At 39.1% G+C, this 20052-nt stretch overlaps 1 protein-coding gene across 1 annotated transcript in view; it reads left to right on the top strand.

Annotated features, from left to right (window-relative positions):
• The window catches only part of LOC124777013 (lysophospholipid acyltransferase 7), a 145716-nt gene that overhangs the window by 53010 nt on the left and 72654 nt on the right, over positions 1 to 20052 (top strand). The window contains exon 3 of the mRNA XM_047252262.1: positions 2771 to 2924. Coding sequence (XP_047108218.1) covers positions 2771 to 2924 — 154 coding nt within the window. The remainder of the gene's footprint in view (positions 1 to 2770; positions 2925 to 20052) is intronic.

Below are 20052 nucleotides of genomic sequence, written 5' to 3'. Positions count from 1 at the left end.
ACCACCCTCCTCCATTTGTACTGGTTCCTTGTCCGTTTGAAACTAGACTATGGGTGTTTCATTTACTCATATGCAATTCCGTCTCTCTTACGCTGTCTCAATACTATCCACCATCGTAGCATCTGTTTGGCCACTGGCACCTTTTACACCAGCACGCTTGAGAGTCTGTAGGCAGAAGCTGCCGAACTATTGCTGTCGTACCGTCATGACTTTCTCCTCAGCAGATATGCTTTTTGTCTGGCAAGCATGGCCACCCATTCTGTGCCTCCTCCTTCGATGGCTCCTTTGATTGCCAGTATAGGGTGCGTCTCTCTTTTCTGTTACTTCCTGGAGTTTGCTTTTGGCTCTTGCTCTGGCAGCTTAACTTCACGCTACCTGCCACTTTCCTGATGGGTGTGAACTCTTCACCACCTTGGCTTCATGCAGCAGCCCGTGTTCACCTTGACCTTCATTCGCTACCTAAGGAAACTACTCTTGCCTTGCTCTATTGCCTTCAGTTTCATGACCTTCGCACGGAACTTCGTGATAGTATCTTTGTGTACACTGATGGCTCTCGGACTGAGCATGATGTCAAGTATGCCTTCATCAGTGGTACCAAAGTTTTCCAGTATCAGCTTCCACAACACTGCTCAGTATTTACAGCAGAATTTTTCACCCTGTATTAGGCCATGCAGTACATCCGGCAACAAAGCATTTCAATTGTGTCATCTTCTCCGATGGCAAAGGGCATTTAATCTTTAGTTCAGTACCTGTTTCTGTATGGCATACTTTATAGAACTTACTCGACGTTCCTATTTTTAACTGTCTTCTCTTCCATCGATTGTAATTAATGTGTAGTCATTTTTAAATTCTCTCTTTGTTTTCCTGCTCTACAGACCTTACATGGGTGTGTATGACTGTAGTTGTTTTTGCACACTAAAGCAAAACAAAACAAACTGACACCAAGTTCAACAACCAATTTTGTAGCACCTTCCCTATTGTCAAGCCACCTAAGCACTTCCAGTTTTCCTTTTAAAACATGGAAAATATTTTTCTGTTTGCTTGACATGTACTGTACAGTACAACACCTGTTTTATACGTGCAATATTATCTTTATTTATGAACAAAAAGTGTGAACACAGTGCTGTATAAATCAACCCAATTTATTCTGTGTACTGTAAGAAAAATATCTGTTAACAGCAGCCAAGTAAGCTGTGCTTATTCTGTATACTGTAAAAAAAAAAAAAAAATCTGTTAACAGCAGCCAAGTAAGCTGTGCTTTAATAACTCCTCTGAACAAGATAATGACACTACCACATGTGATTGGCTATGTACACTATGTGATCGAAAGTATCCGGAAACCCCCAAAAACATACCTTTTTCATATTAGGTGCATTGTGCTACCACCTATTGCCAGGTACTCCATATCAGTGACCTCAGTAGTCGTTAGAAGTCATGAGAGGGCAGAATGGGGCACTCCGCGTAACTCACAGCTTTGGATGTGTTCAGGTGATTGGGTTTCACTTGTGTCATACGTCTGTACATGAGATTTCCACAAACATCCCTAGGTCCAATATTTCAGATGTGATAGTGAAATGGGAATGTTAAGAGACACGTACAGCACAAAAGCGTACAGGCCGACCTCGTCTGTTGACTGACAGAGAGCGCCGACAGTTGAAGAGGGTTGTAATGTGTAATAGGCAGACATCTATCCAGACCATTACACAGGAATTCCAAACTGCATCAGGATCCACTGCAAGTGCTATGACAGACAGGAGGTGAGCTCATAAGCCACACATCATCCCAGTAAATGTCAAACAATGCCTCACTTGGTGTAAGGAGTGTAAACGTTGGACGATTGAACAGTGGAAAAACATTGTGTGGAGTGATGGATCACAGTACACAATGTGGTGATCCGATGGCAGGGTGTGGGTATGGTGAATGCCCGATGAATGTCATCTGCAAGTGTGTGTAGTGACAACAGTAAAATTCGAAGCCTGTGGTGTTATGGTGTGGTCGTGTTTTTCATGGAGAGGCTTGCACCCTTTGTTGTTTTGTGTGGCAGCAGAGGCCTACATTGATTTTTTAAGCACCTGCTAGCTTCCCACTGTTGAAGAGCAATTCGAGGATGGTGATTACATCTTCCTGTTCATAATGCACGGCCTGTGTTACAGTGGTTACACGACAATAACGTCCCTGTAATTGACTGGCCTGCACAGAGTCCTGACTTTAATCCTATAGAACGCCTTTGCGATGTTTTGGAATGCCGATTTCCTGCCAGGTCTCACCGACCGACATTGATACCTCTCCTCAGTGCAGCGCTCTGTGAAAAATGGGCTGCCATTCCCCAAGAGACCTTCCAGCACCTGACTGAACGTATGCCTGCTAGAATGGAAGCTGTCATCAAGGCTAAGGGTGGGCCAACACCATATTGAATTCCAGCATTACCGATTGAGGGCACCACGAACTTTTAAGCCATTTTCAGTCATGTGTCCGGATACTTTTGGTGACAAAGTGTAGTTGTACTGTTGTGGAGGATTTTGCATGGTATTCGCAGCATTACCACTTCCTCATGTCACTACATTGCCACTTTTTCACATTGCTACACTATGTTGGTTTGTGACTGGTAGTCCTATCTAGTAACTTTATTTGTGTTGAACATATGTTTTTTCCCAGATAATCCAACCATTTCCAAATCCAGACTGTACCCCAATTTAGTTCCGAATACTGGGATTATTTATTACTGGATACAACAAAACTCTAAGGGAAATAATATTACCATTTATTTCAGCTTTCTGGCTTGGCTTTTGAAAAGAATGATTCCGAAAGTAAGAATGTGTCAGAAAAGTCCAGCGATAAGCTAGAACTCCAACAGCAAGAAGAAATTAATTATGATGGATTGGAAATATTTCATTATGCTTTTTGTTATGTTGGTGTTCTCACAGGTATGTTTTAAGTCCTGCACAATATTTATATAACTGCAAGTCGCAATTTTAGCAACAGTACTTTGTTTTTAATTTTGCTGTCATTTCAGTGATACTTTAGTTCTGAAAAAAATATGGCTTCTATGCTTCTTGCTACTTCAATCATTAAGCTTTGTATTAATAATGACATCATGTTTTAATGCTAATTTGTAAGCAGCTGAGTTTGTTTCATGGTGCACAAAATAATGTTATGAGTCTATCCTGTTTTAAAAACTTGAAAAACTTTTGCTGATGAGAATGTTATAGGTTATATAAAGACAGCCTTCAATTCTAGATTTTGGAGTAAAAATTAGATGACCTGTAACTTGACAAGCTTCAGATCCATTTTTAATCAGCTTCTAGATTTTCCCAATGCAAAAATTAACAAATTGTTTTCCAGTATTGTATTGAAATGTTATAGTATTTTTAATGGTACCATATATCAATACACTGCCAGTTATGTCACCTTAAAGTACCATTTACATGAGTGAGTCACTTTATGTCATTTGTAACACAGCATCCTCTACTCCTTCCTTCCTCCGTTTCCTATTTCTGTGCGGGTCCTGAAAATTCAAAATTCTCATTCTGTAATAGATCAGTACAGTAAATTTTTTTGATGGAGGTGTAAGACAGTGACATATTGAATCTTTTTTCAGACCAAGGCTTCTTTCTGGACAAGACACAATATAGCTCTGAAAATGAAATCTAGAAATTCAACTGTGAATCTTGGTTTGGCAAACTGTTTCAGCATCTCAATTAGGTTTGTGGGTGTGATTGTTTTACTACACCTTCATAATCTTGTGTATTTTAGATTCACAAAGGTTACAGTTCATCTGTGCTAGATGGCTCCTACCTAGATGGCTTTCTGAGATTTTTCATAACTGTGAAAGTACAACTTACTGAAAATTGGATTGTTGCACACACTTTTCTCACAGAACATACATACCTGCACCACTAACTACTCCAGTCCAGTCACAACCATCATCTATCCCATCAAAGGCAGGCCTACCTGTGAAACCAGTCATGTGATCCACAAGCTAAGCTGCAACCACTGTGCTGCATTCTACGTGGGCCTGACAACCAACAAGCTGTCTGTACACATGAATGGCATCCAACAAACTGCAGAAAAGAAACAGCTGGACCACCCTGTTGCTGAGCATGCTGCCTAACATGACATTCTTCATTTCAGTGACTGCTTCACAGCCTGTGCCATCTGGATCCTTCCCACACTAGATTTTCTTAATTGCACAGGTGGGAACTCTCCCTACAATATATTCTATGATTCCGTAACCCTTCTGGCCTCAATCATTGTTAGTCATTGTCCATTACCCAGCTATCTGTTTCCCTGTTCCCATTCCAGCACTACACAGCCCTCTATTCCACCAATGCACCCACAGTCTTTTTGCTTCACTCCTTCTGCCCCCATCCACCCCCCTGCCCCCACCTTCCATCTAACCTCCTGACTGCACCTACTTGCCCTACCCTCTCCCCACCTCATCCCTATGTGCTCCCACAAGCAGCAGTCTACCATCCACCACCCCTACCCTGCCATCCTGCCCCAGCATCTTCCTTACCCTCACTACCCAGTTTGCTTCTCCCATCATGTGCTGCTGCTTGGAGTCTGGCCTTGGTAGCCAGAGACAGTGGTCTTGTGTGTATGTGTGTATGTGTGTGTGTGTGTGTGTGTGTGTGTGTGTGTGTTCTGATATTCTGATGAAGACCTGTTTGGCTGAAAGTTTTGTTTGACAGTCTTTTTGTTGCATCTGTATGTGACTCAGCAACTGTGCTATATGGTGAGTAGCAACTATCCTTTTCATAATATTGTCATTATTCCATTCTGAATTTTCCGTTGTTTGATTTTGTCTTTACGTATTCTATGGACTGGGGATCAATCTTCGACCATAAATATAATAGACTGGCCCTGACGTCATTTTCGTGGCTCCAACATATCTGGTCTAAAGTCACGTGAATGTTGGCAGAACATGGTTGTTTCGTGTTGCGCTTATGGCTGTACTCAGCGTTTTGTCGGGGGAAATGGCATTACATTTCACGTGTAAGTGTTCCTGTGACAGTGCAGATGCGTTTATTGAAATCTGCTGACGTGACTTTTATATGTTTTTTACACTTGAAATAGAGTATCACGTAAATTAAAGTGTTGAAAGTGATGCCTGTAAAGTCAGACTCATATTACATTTTGGAAAGTATCTGTGATAATTCGGTTACAGAAGTAAGTATAGCTGTTTCTCGTTCCTACTCATAGGTTCCCTAACGATGAAAACCGAAGGCAGCTTTGGTGGATACAGGCCCTGAAACGGATAAACTTTAAGCCATCTGCACATACGCACCTTTTTGTATATACAAGTGAAATTATAAGAAGGTAAGAGCACCTATAGTCGACACATGAAGAGAATTTTTTTCTACCTTCTAATACTATTAAATAAATGTAGGCTCCAAAATTATTTTATGAAGTCTCACATTTCATCTAAAATATCATTTTTTTAAAACTGATAGTTTAAACATTTGTAAAAATAGTAGGAACTGAACCTTTGAAGTGCACCTAAAATTGATACTCTAAAATGGACCTGCTCCTAATTTTGGCACCTATAGTTGAAATAATTCCCATATCCCATTTTCTTTTGTAAGTGACTAGAGCTCAAAACGCGGCGAATCCAATGTTTAAAGTTTTGGCACGAGCCCACTCTTACTGTTTAAAAGAATTTTAACGACATTTTACTTTAATTGATAGTTAATAGTAATTTCGCCCCACTGCCCACCAGAGGGGCGTTCGATGTATTTGTTAGATTTTATAAATGGTACTGTGAACAAATCCAGGTCAAATGTAGTTCTGACATAATTTTTCGCAAATAAAAAAGTAATTTTTGTTGGAAGTGTTTGGCAGTCAACTGAGAAATGTGGATAAAATACGATACAAACATAGGATGGCAGACCGCTGGTTTGAAATCCCGCCACGTTTTGCCAACAGTCACGTGGTTTATGTTGGAGCCACACCAGCCCTATAGCTTCTGCACAGCAAGGCCAGTCTACTAGTATCTATGGTCGAGGGGCTCAATGGATCTTTGCATCTGTGAACTGAGCTGAAGCAATGAATTAAGCTTTAGGTTAATAGAGCACACTTTTATGATAGAGAGATGTCATATATATTTGCCTGTGATAATCATCCTTGCTTCTTATCTCATTGTTACTGATTTTCCTTTTTAATAAAAAAAAAGAGTGCCCAAAAGACTTCATGACAAATGTGCATTCATAGATGTAGATAACTGAGAAGGTCAAGAGTGTAAAGTATTTTATACAAAAGGCGGTCAGAATTTGAAGGAATCAGACATGGTATACCACAAAGTTGAGTTTTGTATCCTCTGTTTTTTCTGATATACTGGGTGATCAAAAAGTCAGTATAAATTTGAAAACTGAATAAATCATGGAATAATGTAGATAGAGAGGTAAAAATTGACACACTTGCTTGAAATGACATGGGGTTTTATTAGAACCAAAAAATACAAAAGTTCAAAAAATGTCCGACAGATGGCACTTCATCTGATCAGAATAGCAATAATTAGCATAACAAAGTAAGACAAAGCAAAGATGATGTTCTTTACAGGAAATGCTCAATATGTCCACCATCATTCCTCAACGATAGCCGTAGTCGAGGAATAATGTTGTGAACAGCACTGTAAAGCATGTCTGGAGTTATGGTGAGGCATTGGCGTCGGATGTTGTCTTTCAGCATCTCTAGAGATGTTGGTCGATCACGATACACTTGCGACTTCAGGTAACCCCAAAGCCAATATTTGCACAGACTGAGGTCTGGGGACCTGGGAGGCCAAGCATGACGAAAGTGGAGGCTGAGCACGCGATCATCACCAAACGACGCGTGCAAGAGATCTTTCACGCATCTAGCAATATGGGGTGGAGCGCCATCCCGCATAAACATTGTACATTCCAGCAGGTGTTTATTAGCCAGGCTGGGGATGATGTGATTTTGTAACATATCGGTGTATCTCTCGCCCATCATGGTAGCAGTTCCTCTCCAGCGCCATCTGTCGGACATTTTGTGATTTTTTTTTCCCCCAGTAAAACCCCATGCCATTCCAAGCATGTGTGTCAATTTTTACCTCTCTATCTACATTATTCCATGATTTATTAAGTTTTCAAATTTATACTGACTTTTTGATCACCCGGTATATAGATGCAGAATGTACAAATTATCAATTTTTGCAAATGATCCAAGTCTAGGAATAAATAATGCTGACTTTATCCTTATTGAAAAAGTCAGCTGAAGATATAGTCAAAAACATCAACAGATGGCTCAAGGCAAATTGATCATCATTAAATTTTATAAGACTTAATATTTAGAGTTCAGTATTCTTTGCAGGACTCCACAAGCCATAAAATAAGTTTCTCAACCAATGAAATAAAAGAAGTGGAAAGTGTTAGGTTTGGAGGACTACAGATACATCACAACCTCTGTTGGAAAACCCCTGCCTAGAATTAATGAAGCACCTTGGTTCAACTATGTTTATACTATGCATGATTACTCCTATAGGTCATTTAAAAATTAGGAAACTAGTTTGTTCTGAATATTTCCACTCACTAATGAGTAATAGAATCATTTTCTGAGGAAATTTGAATTACATGGCTAACAATTTTAAAATACGTAAGCATTTTATATTAATTATATCTTATGTTAATTTGAGAACATCCTGCAAAGACTTCTTCAAAAAACTGGGTATTTTGACAACTGTGTCACAATACATATATTCATTAATGTCCTTTATCATTACCAATATTTCTTTTCCAATCTAAATAGAGAAAAGTATGAATACAATGTCAGGACCAAAAACAACTTCTACAAAAACCTGAAGGGATTGACATTAGTACAAAAACGAGTTGAGTGCAGTTGTATTCAGCAACACACCAGAACACATTAAATGTCAGCTATATAATGTAGTCAAGTTTTAAGACTGAATTAGAAAACTTTCTTGAAAGTCCCTTCAAGTTTGCTATTGGATCCTAAAACCAACTCGATTTAATATTTCAGCAATCCAGCTGTTCGCCATCTTCAGGAGAACGCTGCTGCCGCTGCTTCTGAGTCCTGCTGAGAACTGATATTCTCAGCAGGACTCAGCAGCAGCAGAGTTCTCCTGGAGATGGTGAACAGTTGGGTAACTGAAATATTGAATCAAGTCAATTTTAGGATCTGGTAGCATACGTGAGGAGACTTTCAAGACTTATTATGCCAGGAAAGCCTACAAAGTCACATAGAGAACTTCCTGTTGAGTAATAACTCCTTCTACTCCATTGAAGAATATCTTCACAAAATATCTTAACTTCAATACATTAGGTTAATGTATAATTGAATCAATGAATTAAAAAGGGAGTCATGTCACTTTTTTCCAAATTATGTTTACTGGAGATGTTGTTGTTGTTGTGTTGTTGTGGTCTTCAGTCCTGAGACTGGTTTGATGCAGCTCTCCATGCTACTCTATCCTGTGCAAGCTTCTTCATCTCCCAGTACCTACTGCAACCTACATCCTTTGAATCTGCTTCGTGTATTCATCTCTTGGTCTCCCCCTATGATTTTTACCCTCCACGCTGCCCTCCAATACTAAATTGGTGATCCCTTGATGCCTCAGAACATGTCCTACCAACCGATCCCTTCTTCTGGTCAAGTTGTGCCACAAACTTCTCTTCTCCCCAATCCTATTCAATACTTCCTCATTAGTTATGTGATCTACCCATCTAATCTTCAGCATTCTTCTGTAGCACCACATTTCAAAAGCTTCTATTCTCTTCTTGTCCAAACTATTTACCGTCCATGTTTCACTTCCATACATGGCTACACTCCATACAAATACTTTCAGAAATAACTTCCTGACACTTAAATCTATACTCGATGTTAACAAATTTCTCTTCTTCAGAAACGCTTTCCTTGCCATTGCCAGTCTACATTTTATATCCTCTCTACTTCGTCCATCATCAGTTATTTTGCTCCCCAAATAGCAAAACTCCTTTACTACTTTAAGAGTCTCATTTCCTAATCTAATACCCTCAGCATCACCCGACTTAACTCGACTACATTCCATTATCCTCGTTTTGCTTTTGTTGATGTTCATCTTATATCCTCCCTTCAAGATACCATCCATTCCGTTCAACTGCTCTTCCAAGTCCTTTGCTGTCTCTGCCAGAATTACAATGTCATCGGCGAACCTCAAAGTTTTTATTTCTTCTCCATGGATTTTAATACCTACTCCAAATTTTTCTTTTGTTTCCTTTACTGCTTGCTCATTATAGAGATTGAATAGCATCGGGGAGAGGCTACAACCCTGTCTTACTCCCTTCCCAACCACTGCTTCCCTTTCATGTCCCTCAACTCTTATAACTGCCATCTGGTTTCTGTACAAGTTGTAAATAGCCTTTCACTCCCTGTATTTTACCCCTGCCACCTTTAGAATTTGAAAGAGAGTATTCCAGTCAACATTGTCAAAAGCTTCCTCTAAGTCTACAAATGCTAGAAACGTAGGTTTGCTTTTCCTTAATCTTTCTTCTAAGATAAGTCGTAAGGTCAGTATTGCCTCACGTGTTCCAGTGTTTCTACGGAATCCAAACTGATCTTCCCCGAGGTCGGCTTCTACTAGTTTTTCCATTCGTCTGTAAAGAATTCGTGTTAGTACTTTGCGGCTGTGGCTTATTAAACTGATTGTTCGGTAATTTTCACATCTGTCAACACCTGCTTTCTTTGGGATTGGAATTATTATATTCTTCTTGAAGTCTGAGGGTATTTCGCCTGTTTCATACATCTTGCTCACCAGATGGTAGAGTTTTGTCAGGACTGGCTCTCCCAAGGCCATCAGTAGTTCCAATGGAATGTTGTCTACTCCGGGGGCCTTGTTTCGACTCAGGTCCTTCACTGCTCTGTCAAACTCTTTACGCAGTATCGTATCTCCCATTTCATCTTCATCTACATCCTCTTCCATTTCCATAATATTGTCCTCAAGTGCATCGCCCTTGTATAGACTCTCTATATACTCCTTCCACCTTTCTGCTTTCCCTTCTTTGCTTAGAAGTGGGTTTCCATCTGAGCTCTTGATGTTCATACATGTGGTTCTCTTATCTCCAAAGGTCTCTTTAATTTTCCTGTAGGCAGTATCTATCTTACCCCTAGTGAGATAAGCCTCTACATCCTTACATTTGTCCTCTAGCCATCCCTGCTTAGCCATTTTGCACTTCCTGTCGATCTCATTTTTGAGACGTTTGTATTCCTTTTTGCCTGCTTCATTTACTGCATTTTTATATTTTCTCCTTTCATCAATTAAATTCAATATTTCTTCTGTTACCCAAGGATTTCTACTAACCCTCTTCTTTTTACCTACTTGATCGTCTGCTGCCTTCACTACTTCATCCCTCGGAGCTACCCATTCTTCTTCTACTGTATTTATTTCCCCCATTCCTATCAATTGTTCCCTTATGCTCTCCCTGAAACTCTGTACAACCTCTGGTTCTTTCAGTTTATCCAGTCCCATCTCCTTAAATTCCCACCTTTTTGCAGTTTCTTCAGTTTTAATCTACAGGTCATAACCAATAGATTGTGGTCAGAGTCCACATCTGCCCCTGGAAACGTCTTACAATTTAAAACCTGGTTCCTAAATCTCTGTCTTACCATTATATAATCTATCTGATACCTTTTAGTATCTCCAGGGTTCTTCCATGTATACAACCTTCTATCATGATTCTTAAACCAAGTGTTAGCTATGATTAAGTTGTGCTCTGTGCAAAATTCTACCAGGCGGCTTCCTCTTTCATTTCTTAGCCCCAATCCATATTCACCTACTACGTTTCCTTCTCTCCCTTTTCCTACACTCTGAATTCCAGTCACCCATGACTATTAAATTTTCGTCTCCCTTCACTATCTGAATAATTTCTTTTATTTCATCATACATTTCTTCAATTTCTTCATCATCTGCAGAGCTAGTTGCCAAATAAACTTGTACTACTGTAGTAGGTGTGGGCTTGGTATCTATCTTGGCCACAATAATGCGTTCACTATGCTGTTTGTAGTAGCTTACCCGCATTCCTATTTTCCTATTCATTATTAAACCTACTCCTGCATTACCCCGATTGGACTTTGTGTTTATAACCCTGTAGTCACCTGACCAGAAGTCTTGTTCCTCCTGCCACCGAACTTCACTAATTCCCACTATATCTAACTTTAACCTATCCATTTCCCTTTTTAAATTTTCTAACCTACCTGCCTGATTAAGGGATCTGACATTCCACGCTCCGATCCGTAGAACGCCACTTTTCTTTCTCCTGATAACGACATCCCCTTGAGTAGTCCCCGCCCGGAGATCCGAATGGGGGACTATTTTACCTCCGGAGTATTTTACCCAAGAGGACGCCATCATCATTTAATTATACAGTAAAGCTGCATGCCCTCGGGAAAAATTACGGCCGTAGTTTCCCCTTGCTTTCAGCCGTTCACAGTACCAGCACAGCAAAGCCGTTTTGGTTATTGTTACAAGGCCAGATCAGTCAATCATCCAGACTGTTGCCCTTGCAACTACTGAAAAGGCTGCTGCACCTCTTCAGGAACCACACGTTTGTCTGGCCTCTCAACAGATACCCCTCCGTTGTGGTTGTACCTACGGTGCGGCTATCTGTATCGCTGAGGCACGCAAGCCTCCCCACCAACGGCAAGGTCCATGGTTCACGGGGGGGAGATAACTGGAGATAACTGATCTTTATATCAGCATGCATCATTTGGTGTAATAAGGGATCATGTCCCATCAACAGAAGTGTTTGTTAAAAGGGTATTTAATCATAGAAGGTGCATTGCCCATATAAACAAGCTTGTAATGGACCTGTTCCAATAAAGAGAAGAAACTAGATGATGTAAAGAATATTCTACAGTACATTCCTGACAGGCACAGACCATTTTATAACAGTATCTGGCAGTGACCAGCAAAGGATGAACAAGATAAAAATGAAACATACCCCTCATTGTCTGCTTTGCTGTATTTTGCTTATGGTTGTATTTTGAGTACATTATGAATAAACCTGTATAATCATAACACACTTTTTTATTGCTATTATGAATATGAATAATATTAACTTGCTTAACACAACCCTTCTGCTGCAAACAGAATGCGAGTTGCCTCATCAACATCATCATGTTTGGAAAGAGTCATCCCTATTACATTAAAACTTGGTTACTGATCACAGTTAATGGCTAAGGTATATTGTAATGATACATGGTTTTCTTCCTGGGGTCAACTGCTACAATGCTCCATCACAACACCATGCTTAAACCTGGTGTGTAGTAAACTAGTTTTTTGTGTATCCTGAAAAATGTGCTTTGTGGGACATGACCCCTTTTCCAGCTCACTGATTCAGTTATAAAATGTAATGTAATGCAATGTCATGTCACTGTATTGTACTTGAATTTAATTTAATTTACATCCTTGACTTTTTCCGTATCCCAGAGCTCACTGTCTGTGGGGTCCATGAATATGACTAATGTAATGTAGTATTGTAATATTTACATATTTCACAACAGACCCCCCCCCCCCCCCCATTTTTAATAAACTGTATTATAAAGAATAATAAATACATGTTTTTTTCCTTGCCATACTTTCAGTATTCTCAAAATTTATCAACATTTACTTAGTATTTACAGATGGTTTTCCTACCTTAAATGCTGTTAACCCATACTCCTATGTATTTTGTATGAGACACCTTCTGAAGCGTATGGCACCCAAACTCCAACCACTATGTCAGAATACTTCCCTGCTTTTTGTGTGATTGAAGCCTGTCCACACTACTGTGTATTGTTCACTACCATATGGTTCTCACTAATCCATTGCCTTATTTTGTGTATAGTTACCATGCAAGGGGCCACATTGGTAACACAGTGCTCAGTGATTCGAATCCCTGGTTGGGCATTCAGGTGTATGTTTCCTGTACTTTCTCATAACTGCTTAAGGTGATTGCCAGGGTAGTTACTTTTAGAGAGTATGGCTGATTTCCCTCCCTACCATTCCCCAGTCAAAACTAGTGACATACGTCCAATGACCGCAGCATCAATCGTAAACCTTTATCTTCCTTCTTCTTTCATTTTAATCAGTTTCACTTAGTCCTGCAATACAAATGCTGGTATCACCTACAACAAGTACTGTGTCTTATAAGTAAACGAACAGTAAGAATCAGCTTTAGGCTTAAGAAAATCATATACTGCAGTTTCAGTGTTTTTATTCCCCAGCAAATTGGATAGTTTTTCAATGTTATTTCAGAATTTTTTCAATAATCCTGACAATAATCAGACTGATATGTTTTTGTTATAATAAATGTCATATTTTTTAAAGAGAAGTTTCATTATTGATTGTTTTTCATCTATATGAAATATTCCTATCTAAAATTATCTATTAATAATATTTATATACAAAAGGACAGTTCCATTAAGAAAATTTTAAAATCCACAGAGGTACAGAAGAGCTGGCCAGTACATTAACTCAGTAGGCAAACTCCCGGTGCAATCTGTAGAAACATATTTCTCTCTGTCTCATCTCAATGCCGTTCTTGTAAAAGACAGTTAATAATTGTATTTTTCTGAATATTGTATAAATTACAAGATTTTTTTCTCCCAGCTTGATGACTGTGGGATTGTTGCTGTTTCAGCAAAATACATCCTATGCTTCAGTATGCCTAAGAATATACAATGCTGAGGTGTCTGATAGTGTTTTTATTTACATTTTCTGTGTGCATTCTGACAGTTGATTAGCCTGGCTAATGACTCACATTTCTAAGCAATTACATTTTTCTTCTGAATTAACCTTTTATAAATTTCTGATTTGAGCTGTCTTCTTGGCTTCTCCCTTGCTGTGCTACATCTGCTAATAAATGCTCACTTTCAATTAATTTTTATCAAACATAATACTTGCATCATATTTGTATGTTCTGTGTGCTATGTTCTAACACTAAAACTTCCAGCTTGCGACTAGTGCCATATCTCTTGTTTGAGGGCCATTTTCTACATGTTCAAGTATCTCCATACAATCTGATCTCTTGTTTCGCCTCATTTTTCAGACCTTCAGGCATTTCTTTTGTTATTTTTTTCTCATTTCTTTCTCCAGTCTGCTTCCTCTCTCCTTCTTACCTAGAATGTTTTCAGCATCCAAGTTTCCTGGCCCATACTCTATGATTGTTACTTTCATTATATACTTCCCCCATGGCAGACTATTTCTTTGCACCATCAGCAAGCAAGATCATTTATGTCTGTTATTAAAAAAATGTATTTACTTATTTATTGCTTAACTCTTACAAGATGATTACTATTTTTGGGAATAGAATAGTATTTCAAAATAACCTGTTTCTTCACATGCTCTTGTCTTGTGCCTACAACATTCTTGTTTTAAACAGTTTTTGATGTTGCTGAGCAACAGTCATACAATAATTTTTAAATGACCACACTGCCATTGAGTATACTGAAGCAGGGGATACAACCCATCGGCTTTGACCAGTAATGTCAGAATTGGCCAGACAGCATTTATTACACAGATGAAAGAGCTGACAAGGCTGTTCAGAAAAAAGAAATACGAGAGATGAAAAATATAGTTGACATATATCAAGGCAAGTAGTATTTTCACATTTGTATCATATTATTTCTGTGGAAAATGAAGGGGAAAAATGGATGGATATATTGGTAGCATAAAACACCTCACGTCACATATATGTGGCTTGTATCTTGAACCTCATTCGAACTCTATTGGTTAACTGCAGTACAGGATACAAGTTTAGTGTGCGTCGATTTCTTCATTTTTGTCAGCATTAATATGCTGTTGCTCAGTTGAACTATATAGGTCAACTGAAGTGCGGGATACAAATTTCACATGTGTTGTTTCTTCCCCTCCGCTACCACTAATAGTCTGTTCTTACGTAGATAGTAGTACTGCCGATGGCAGAAGGAGTTACGTACATAATATTTGTATCCCATACTTCTGTTGACCTATATAGATGTACACTGCTAATGAAAACTTGGAAATTGATGTACGTTACATTTGCAACCTGTACCTCAGTTGAACTACACAAAGAGGCAATAAGACGACACATATACAATTTGTATCCCTTACTTCACTATGGGGTACAGTTTTTTTTTTTTTTTTTTTTTTTTTTTTTTTTTTTTTTTTTTTTTTTTTTTTTTTTTTTTTAATAGTATTGACTGAAAGTTATAGTTATGCGCAGCAGTGACAATAGTATCCCATTCTTTAGTTGAGCTATATAGCTATACATAACATTTGTATCCTGCTCTCCATTTCACATATATAGGTAAATCTCATCAATGCTACGTATGTCGTTCTTTTCAAATAGGAGTGTCAGTGTAAAGATCAAATGAAGGCGGGATACAAATTTTAGTTGTGTTGGGTGTTTCGCCTTATAGTATTGCTAGTACAGATTCGAATAAATCGTACTGATGCTAGTGCTGGGAAACGAAAGAAGAACGACAGCTGCAAAATTTCTACTACATACTGGAGTATATGAAAACATATGTAATGGTGTTATACAACGATGAAATTCGTCAAAATAGTCAAATGCAGTAAAAGAAAAAAATGGAAAACTGAACTTACGACACAGGTACTTCTTAAAAGAACTGAAGCTCGCCTAGAAAGATATCAACAAAAATCACACACACACACACACACACACACACACACACATCACCCCCCCCCCCCCCCGAGCCCCCGTCCTAATGTGAAATTAGCTAACATATTTCAGACAGTACATTTGCCCAACACGTATAACAAAACATTTAAACGGGCAATATGTTTGGGGAATACTATGCCTCCATGAATATTCGTCTAAGTGACTTTGAAGTGTGGAAATCCGGCATTTCCCCCTCCCTACAAGAGATTTCACAGTTGACCAATAACCCTCTATGCTATTTGTGCAAGCCCCTGTGGATAATGATCTGAACTCAGTATTGTGATTAACTACGAGATGCTGATAACACCTTTCCCCTAAATCCCTGTATGAAGAAAAACCATCTGAAATTACAATGGAACCCTCTGCAACATGATCTTCAATTAAGCTGATCAAAACTTCCTTTCTTCAATTGGGTACTACTTTAAACACTACATCATCACACTCTTGACCTGAAACTACAGCCGCTCTAACCCATAATCCCACCGGAGTTTCCCCCTCTGTTGTACTTCCTTTTGCCAAAATGCAAATCGTCAATTTCGACCATAACACCCGGTCCCCAACGGCCCCCTATGTTTCATGTATTCGCCATGAACTTCCCTACAAAAACAGTACCAATCCACTACTGTATGCTTACTGACACGGCATTCATGGACACACAGCCACCCAACAAACACCAACAGTAAATGATTTTTATAGTGTCTCTCAAGGCGAGCTTCGATTTTTCGAACCACGTCCCTCATGTAATGGACCGCCACAACCGATCCTTGCTGCAGCGCCATACAAATAAGTCGTGTGTACAGCGACGAGATACACTTGTGAGGCGCGTATGTTCACTGCATTCGTGACATCAAACATACTCGGCAACGAGACCATACATTTGTAAAAAACAAATCCTGGCCAACATGTCTACACCCATAGCCTCTTTCAAATCATCCAGTTTCATTGGAACAGATAAAACCATACATACAAACGATAATGAGATACTAAAAATCGTCCTAAAATAAGAAACTAATAGTCCAAATTACCTCACTATCACTAAGAATGAAATTAAGTACCGAATGAATTGCAAACAACCAATTATTTGAATTATACGAGAGAAGGAAAGTTGCTACTCACCATATAGCGGAGGTGCTGAGTCGCGATAGGCACAATAAAAAGATTCACACAATCATACCTTTCGGCCATTGAGGCCTTCGTCAGCAGTAGACACACACACACACACACACACACACACACACACACACACACGCACACACACGCACATACGCGCGCGCGCTAGCACAAGTTGCACACCCATCTGCAGTCTCAGAGAGCTGAAACTACACTGCTCTCTGAGACTGCAGATGTGTGTGCAAGTTGCGCTTGCGTGAGCGAGTGTGTGTGTGTGTATGTGTGTGTGTGTGTGTTTGTGCCTATCACGACTCGACACCTCCGCAATATGGTGAGTAGCAATTTTCCTTCTCTCGTATTGTTACAGTCCAGCCTGGATTTTCCATTGTTTGATTCAATTATTTGAATAAATGCACACGAAGAATATTTTGAGCAATATGTAGCAATCTCTTTTAAAATCGCATTCAGTTCTTTTAATGTACAATGATCGCACTTATCCAGAACACAGAACTGTTTTATTATCTTTGGCTGAAAGTGAAGACATCATTATCTATGAGTAATGTATGATGTCACTGGTCAAAGCCGACAGGTTGTATCCCCTGCTTCACTAGACCCCTGCCATTTGACTGTGTTATTGTTTATTTAATCAAGACCTAGGTTTCGCCCTTGTATGCCATTTTCAGGTGGTTGCTAAAAGCAAAAACTGCACACAGTAAGACCACGTAAACTTTCAAAAAATGTAAAATGTGTTAAAAAGTGAATGTAGATTGGTGTATAATTACAAAATATGTACTTACAGTTTATGTCATTAACATATATTGCAGGACATCAAGCTCAAAATTGGCAATAAATTAAGAAAAATATTGGCTCCCCACAAAATGCCAGATGTAAAATTATCATCTTGAAAAAAGATCATTAAATAAAAGTGGGAGCATGTCATATTAAGTAAATACAGGTTTACTTGGTATGTAAACCATGAACACATGTGCTTGAGTTGTAATGATAGTGAAATCAAAGCATACGGGTAATACAACAACTGAAAACTGAAATGCCAAAATGTCAAAGATATATGACTATTAATGTTAAATATCTTCAGACTGTATATAATAATTTTTTAGTGGCACCATGTACCATCATCTTTGCAATAAACATGTATACAACAAATAGTCAACAACTGTAACTGAACACACATTAAGTTGGATGAGGAGCTTAAGTCTAGAAGAAATGAAATGAAATAAATTTCAAATACAGTTAACCATAATAAGAACATAATAAGTGCTATCGGATAAAAATCGATAATAAAAATACAAAAGTTACCGTATTTACTCGAATCTAAGCCGCACTTTTTTTCCAGTTTTTGTAATCCAAAAAACCACCTGCGGCTTAGAATCGAGTGCAAAGTAGGCGGAAGGTCCGAAAAATGTTGGTAGGTGCTGCCACAAGTAACTTCTGCCGTCAAATATACAGGGTGGTCAGAATAGTGTGAAATAGATTGTAGGGATGTTACAGGGCAGGTTGTACTGAGACATAAATGTTAAGAAAGAAATTCTGATACGTTTCACCGTTTCCGAGTTATTTAGCATTGAATTTAGTCAATCAGGGAGCGTCGCCGCGCATTCAGCATTCAAAGCAGCCTGCACGGGGCAGGGTGTTGCTTTGACTCATTAGCTTGGAACTTGAATTTACGCGCGCGGACGATCTGATTGACTAACTTCAATGCTAAATAACTCGGAAACGGTGCAACGTATCGAATTTCTTTCTTAACATTTATGTCTCAGTACAACCTGCCCTGTAACATCCCTACAATTATTTCACATATTTTCTGACCACCCTGTATGCGCTACACAGGCATGCTTTGCAGGCACAAAGATAAATACTGGCGCCAAAACCTCTGCGTCAGTAAATAAATTAAAAAAAAAAAAGGTAGAAGACGAGCTTTTTTCTCCGCTCCGAGTTTCGACCACTGCATTTTCATACATTATCCAACGAAGTAAATAAAAATTCCGTATTATCTTCGAATGTAGCAGCATTTTCAATTTACTACGAAATCCGACTGGCAAGACTGGGACGTTTGTCAATATGGCCAACTCTACGTTCTGAATTTTTTCCTACCTGTGAGAAGAGATGGTTGCTAATAGGAACTTTTATGAATTGTGAATCACATGCAGTATTGTCTTCACCATAAGAATAATACGAATATAAACATTTTGCCATGTATTGTTTCATGTTCGCTGCTATCTCATTTAAATCCTGTCTGCCTAATAAACTACGAAACTAGAGTGAGACAACAGCAAACGCGGAAGAATATACATATCATGTCATGTTTATATTCGTATTATTCTTATGCCTAATAGTGCTACAGTCAGAAATGAAGCACGGCAATTGACTAGATTTTTAAATCTAAGATGACTAATTTCTGTGCAGAATGTAATGTACTAAAGAGGCGTCTGCAAAGATTTTCAAACGGAGAAAAATTTTCGCTAAACTCACGTTCAGAACATCATCTATCATACGCAGTCTATTATTTGGTTTTTGTTGATCATTATCAAGAAAGCAGCAGTGTAAGTAACAACAAATAGCAGTCTCTTGCCATGGTTTCACTAATGAGACAATTCCTGTCTTTTTTTATTGTAAGCGGCGGAAGCGCGCACAAAATCAAGCCGTGCCGCGAGCGTCGACAGGCCGTAAACACTCATTATCAGAATGCGACAAACAATGCACAGTACAGTAATGCATTGTCAGCTGAGTGACGTAAACACCTATAACAAAGAGAACGGCATTATCAGATCAAAGAAAAATAAGCAATCAATTCAAACCAGACGAAGCACGTGGAAAAGGAAGGGTACCCGTATAAATACGGACGGAGCGCCTGACGCATAGCAATGGCTACCTGGTAAAGCTTAACTGCTGAGCTTATGACTCGAACCAAACTACTGTAGCCTGTATCGTCATTCATTCGACCTAAATTGTCTCTCATATTACAATGGACCAACTTTGTTTCGATTTGGGGGTGCGGCCTAAAAATTTTCTCTCCGCCCTTGAATTTCGAGTCTCAAATTTCAGGTGCGGCTTAGATTCGGCAAAATATTTTTTCCTTGATTTCGAGTCTCATTTTTCCGGTGCGGCTTAGATTCGAGTGCGGCTTCGATTCGAGTAAATGCGGTAGCAGTGAGAGTTTGAAATGTGACGGGAGGGGTGGTGGAGGGGGGGGGGGGAGGGTGGAGGAGGGGGGGACATGAGTAAATGGATGTGTAGAGGATATGGCCGGGGGCTGGGATAAAATGACAGT

This window comes from Schistocerca piceifrons, chromosome 2 (genome assembly GCF_021461385.2).
Source record: "Schistocerca piceifrons isolate TAMUIC-IGC-003096 chromosome 2, iqSchPice1.1, whole genome shotgun sequence".
Taxonomy (NCBI): Eukaryota; Metazoa; Arthropoda; class Insecta; order Orthoptera; family Acrididae; genus Schistocerca; species Schistocerca piceifrons.
This window is presented reverse-complemented; position numbering and strand designations above follow the sequence as displayed.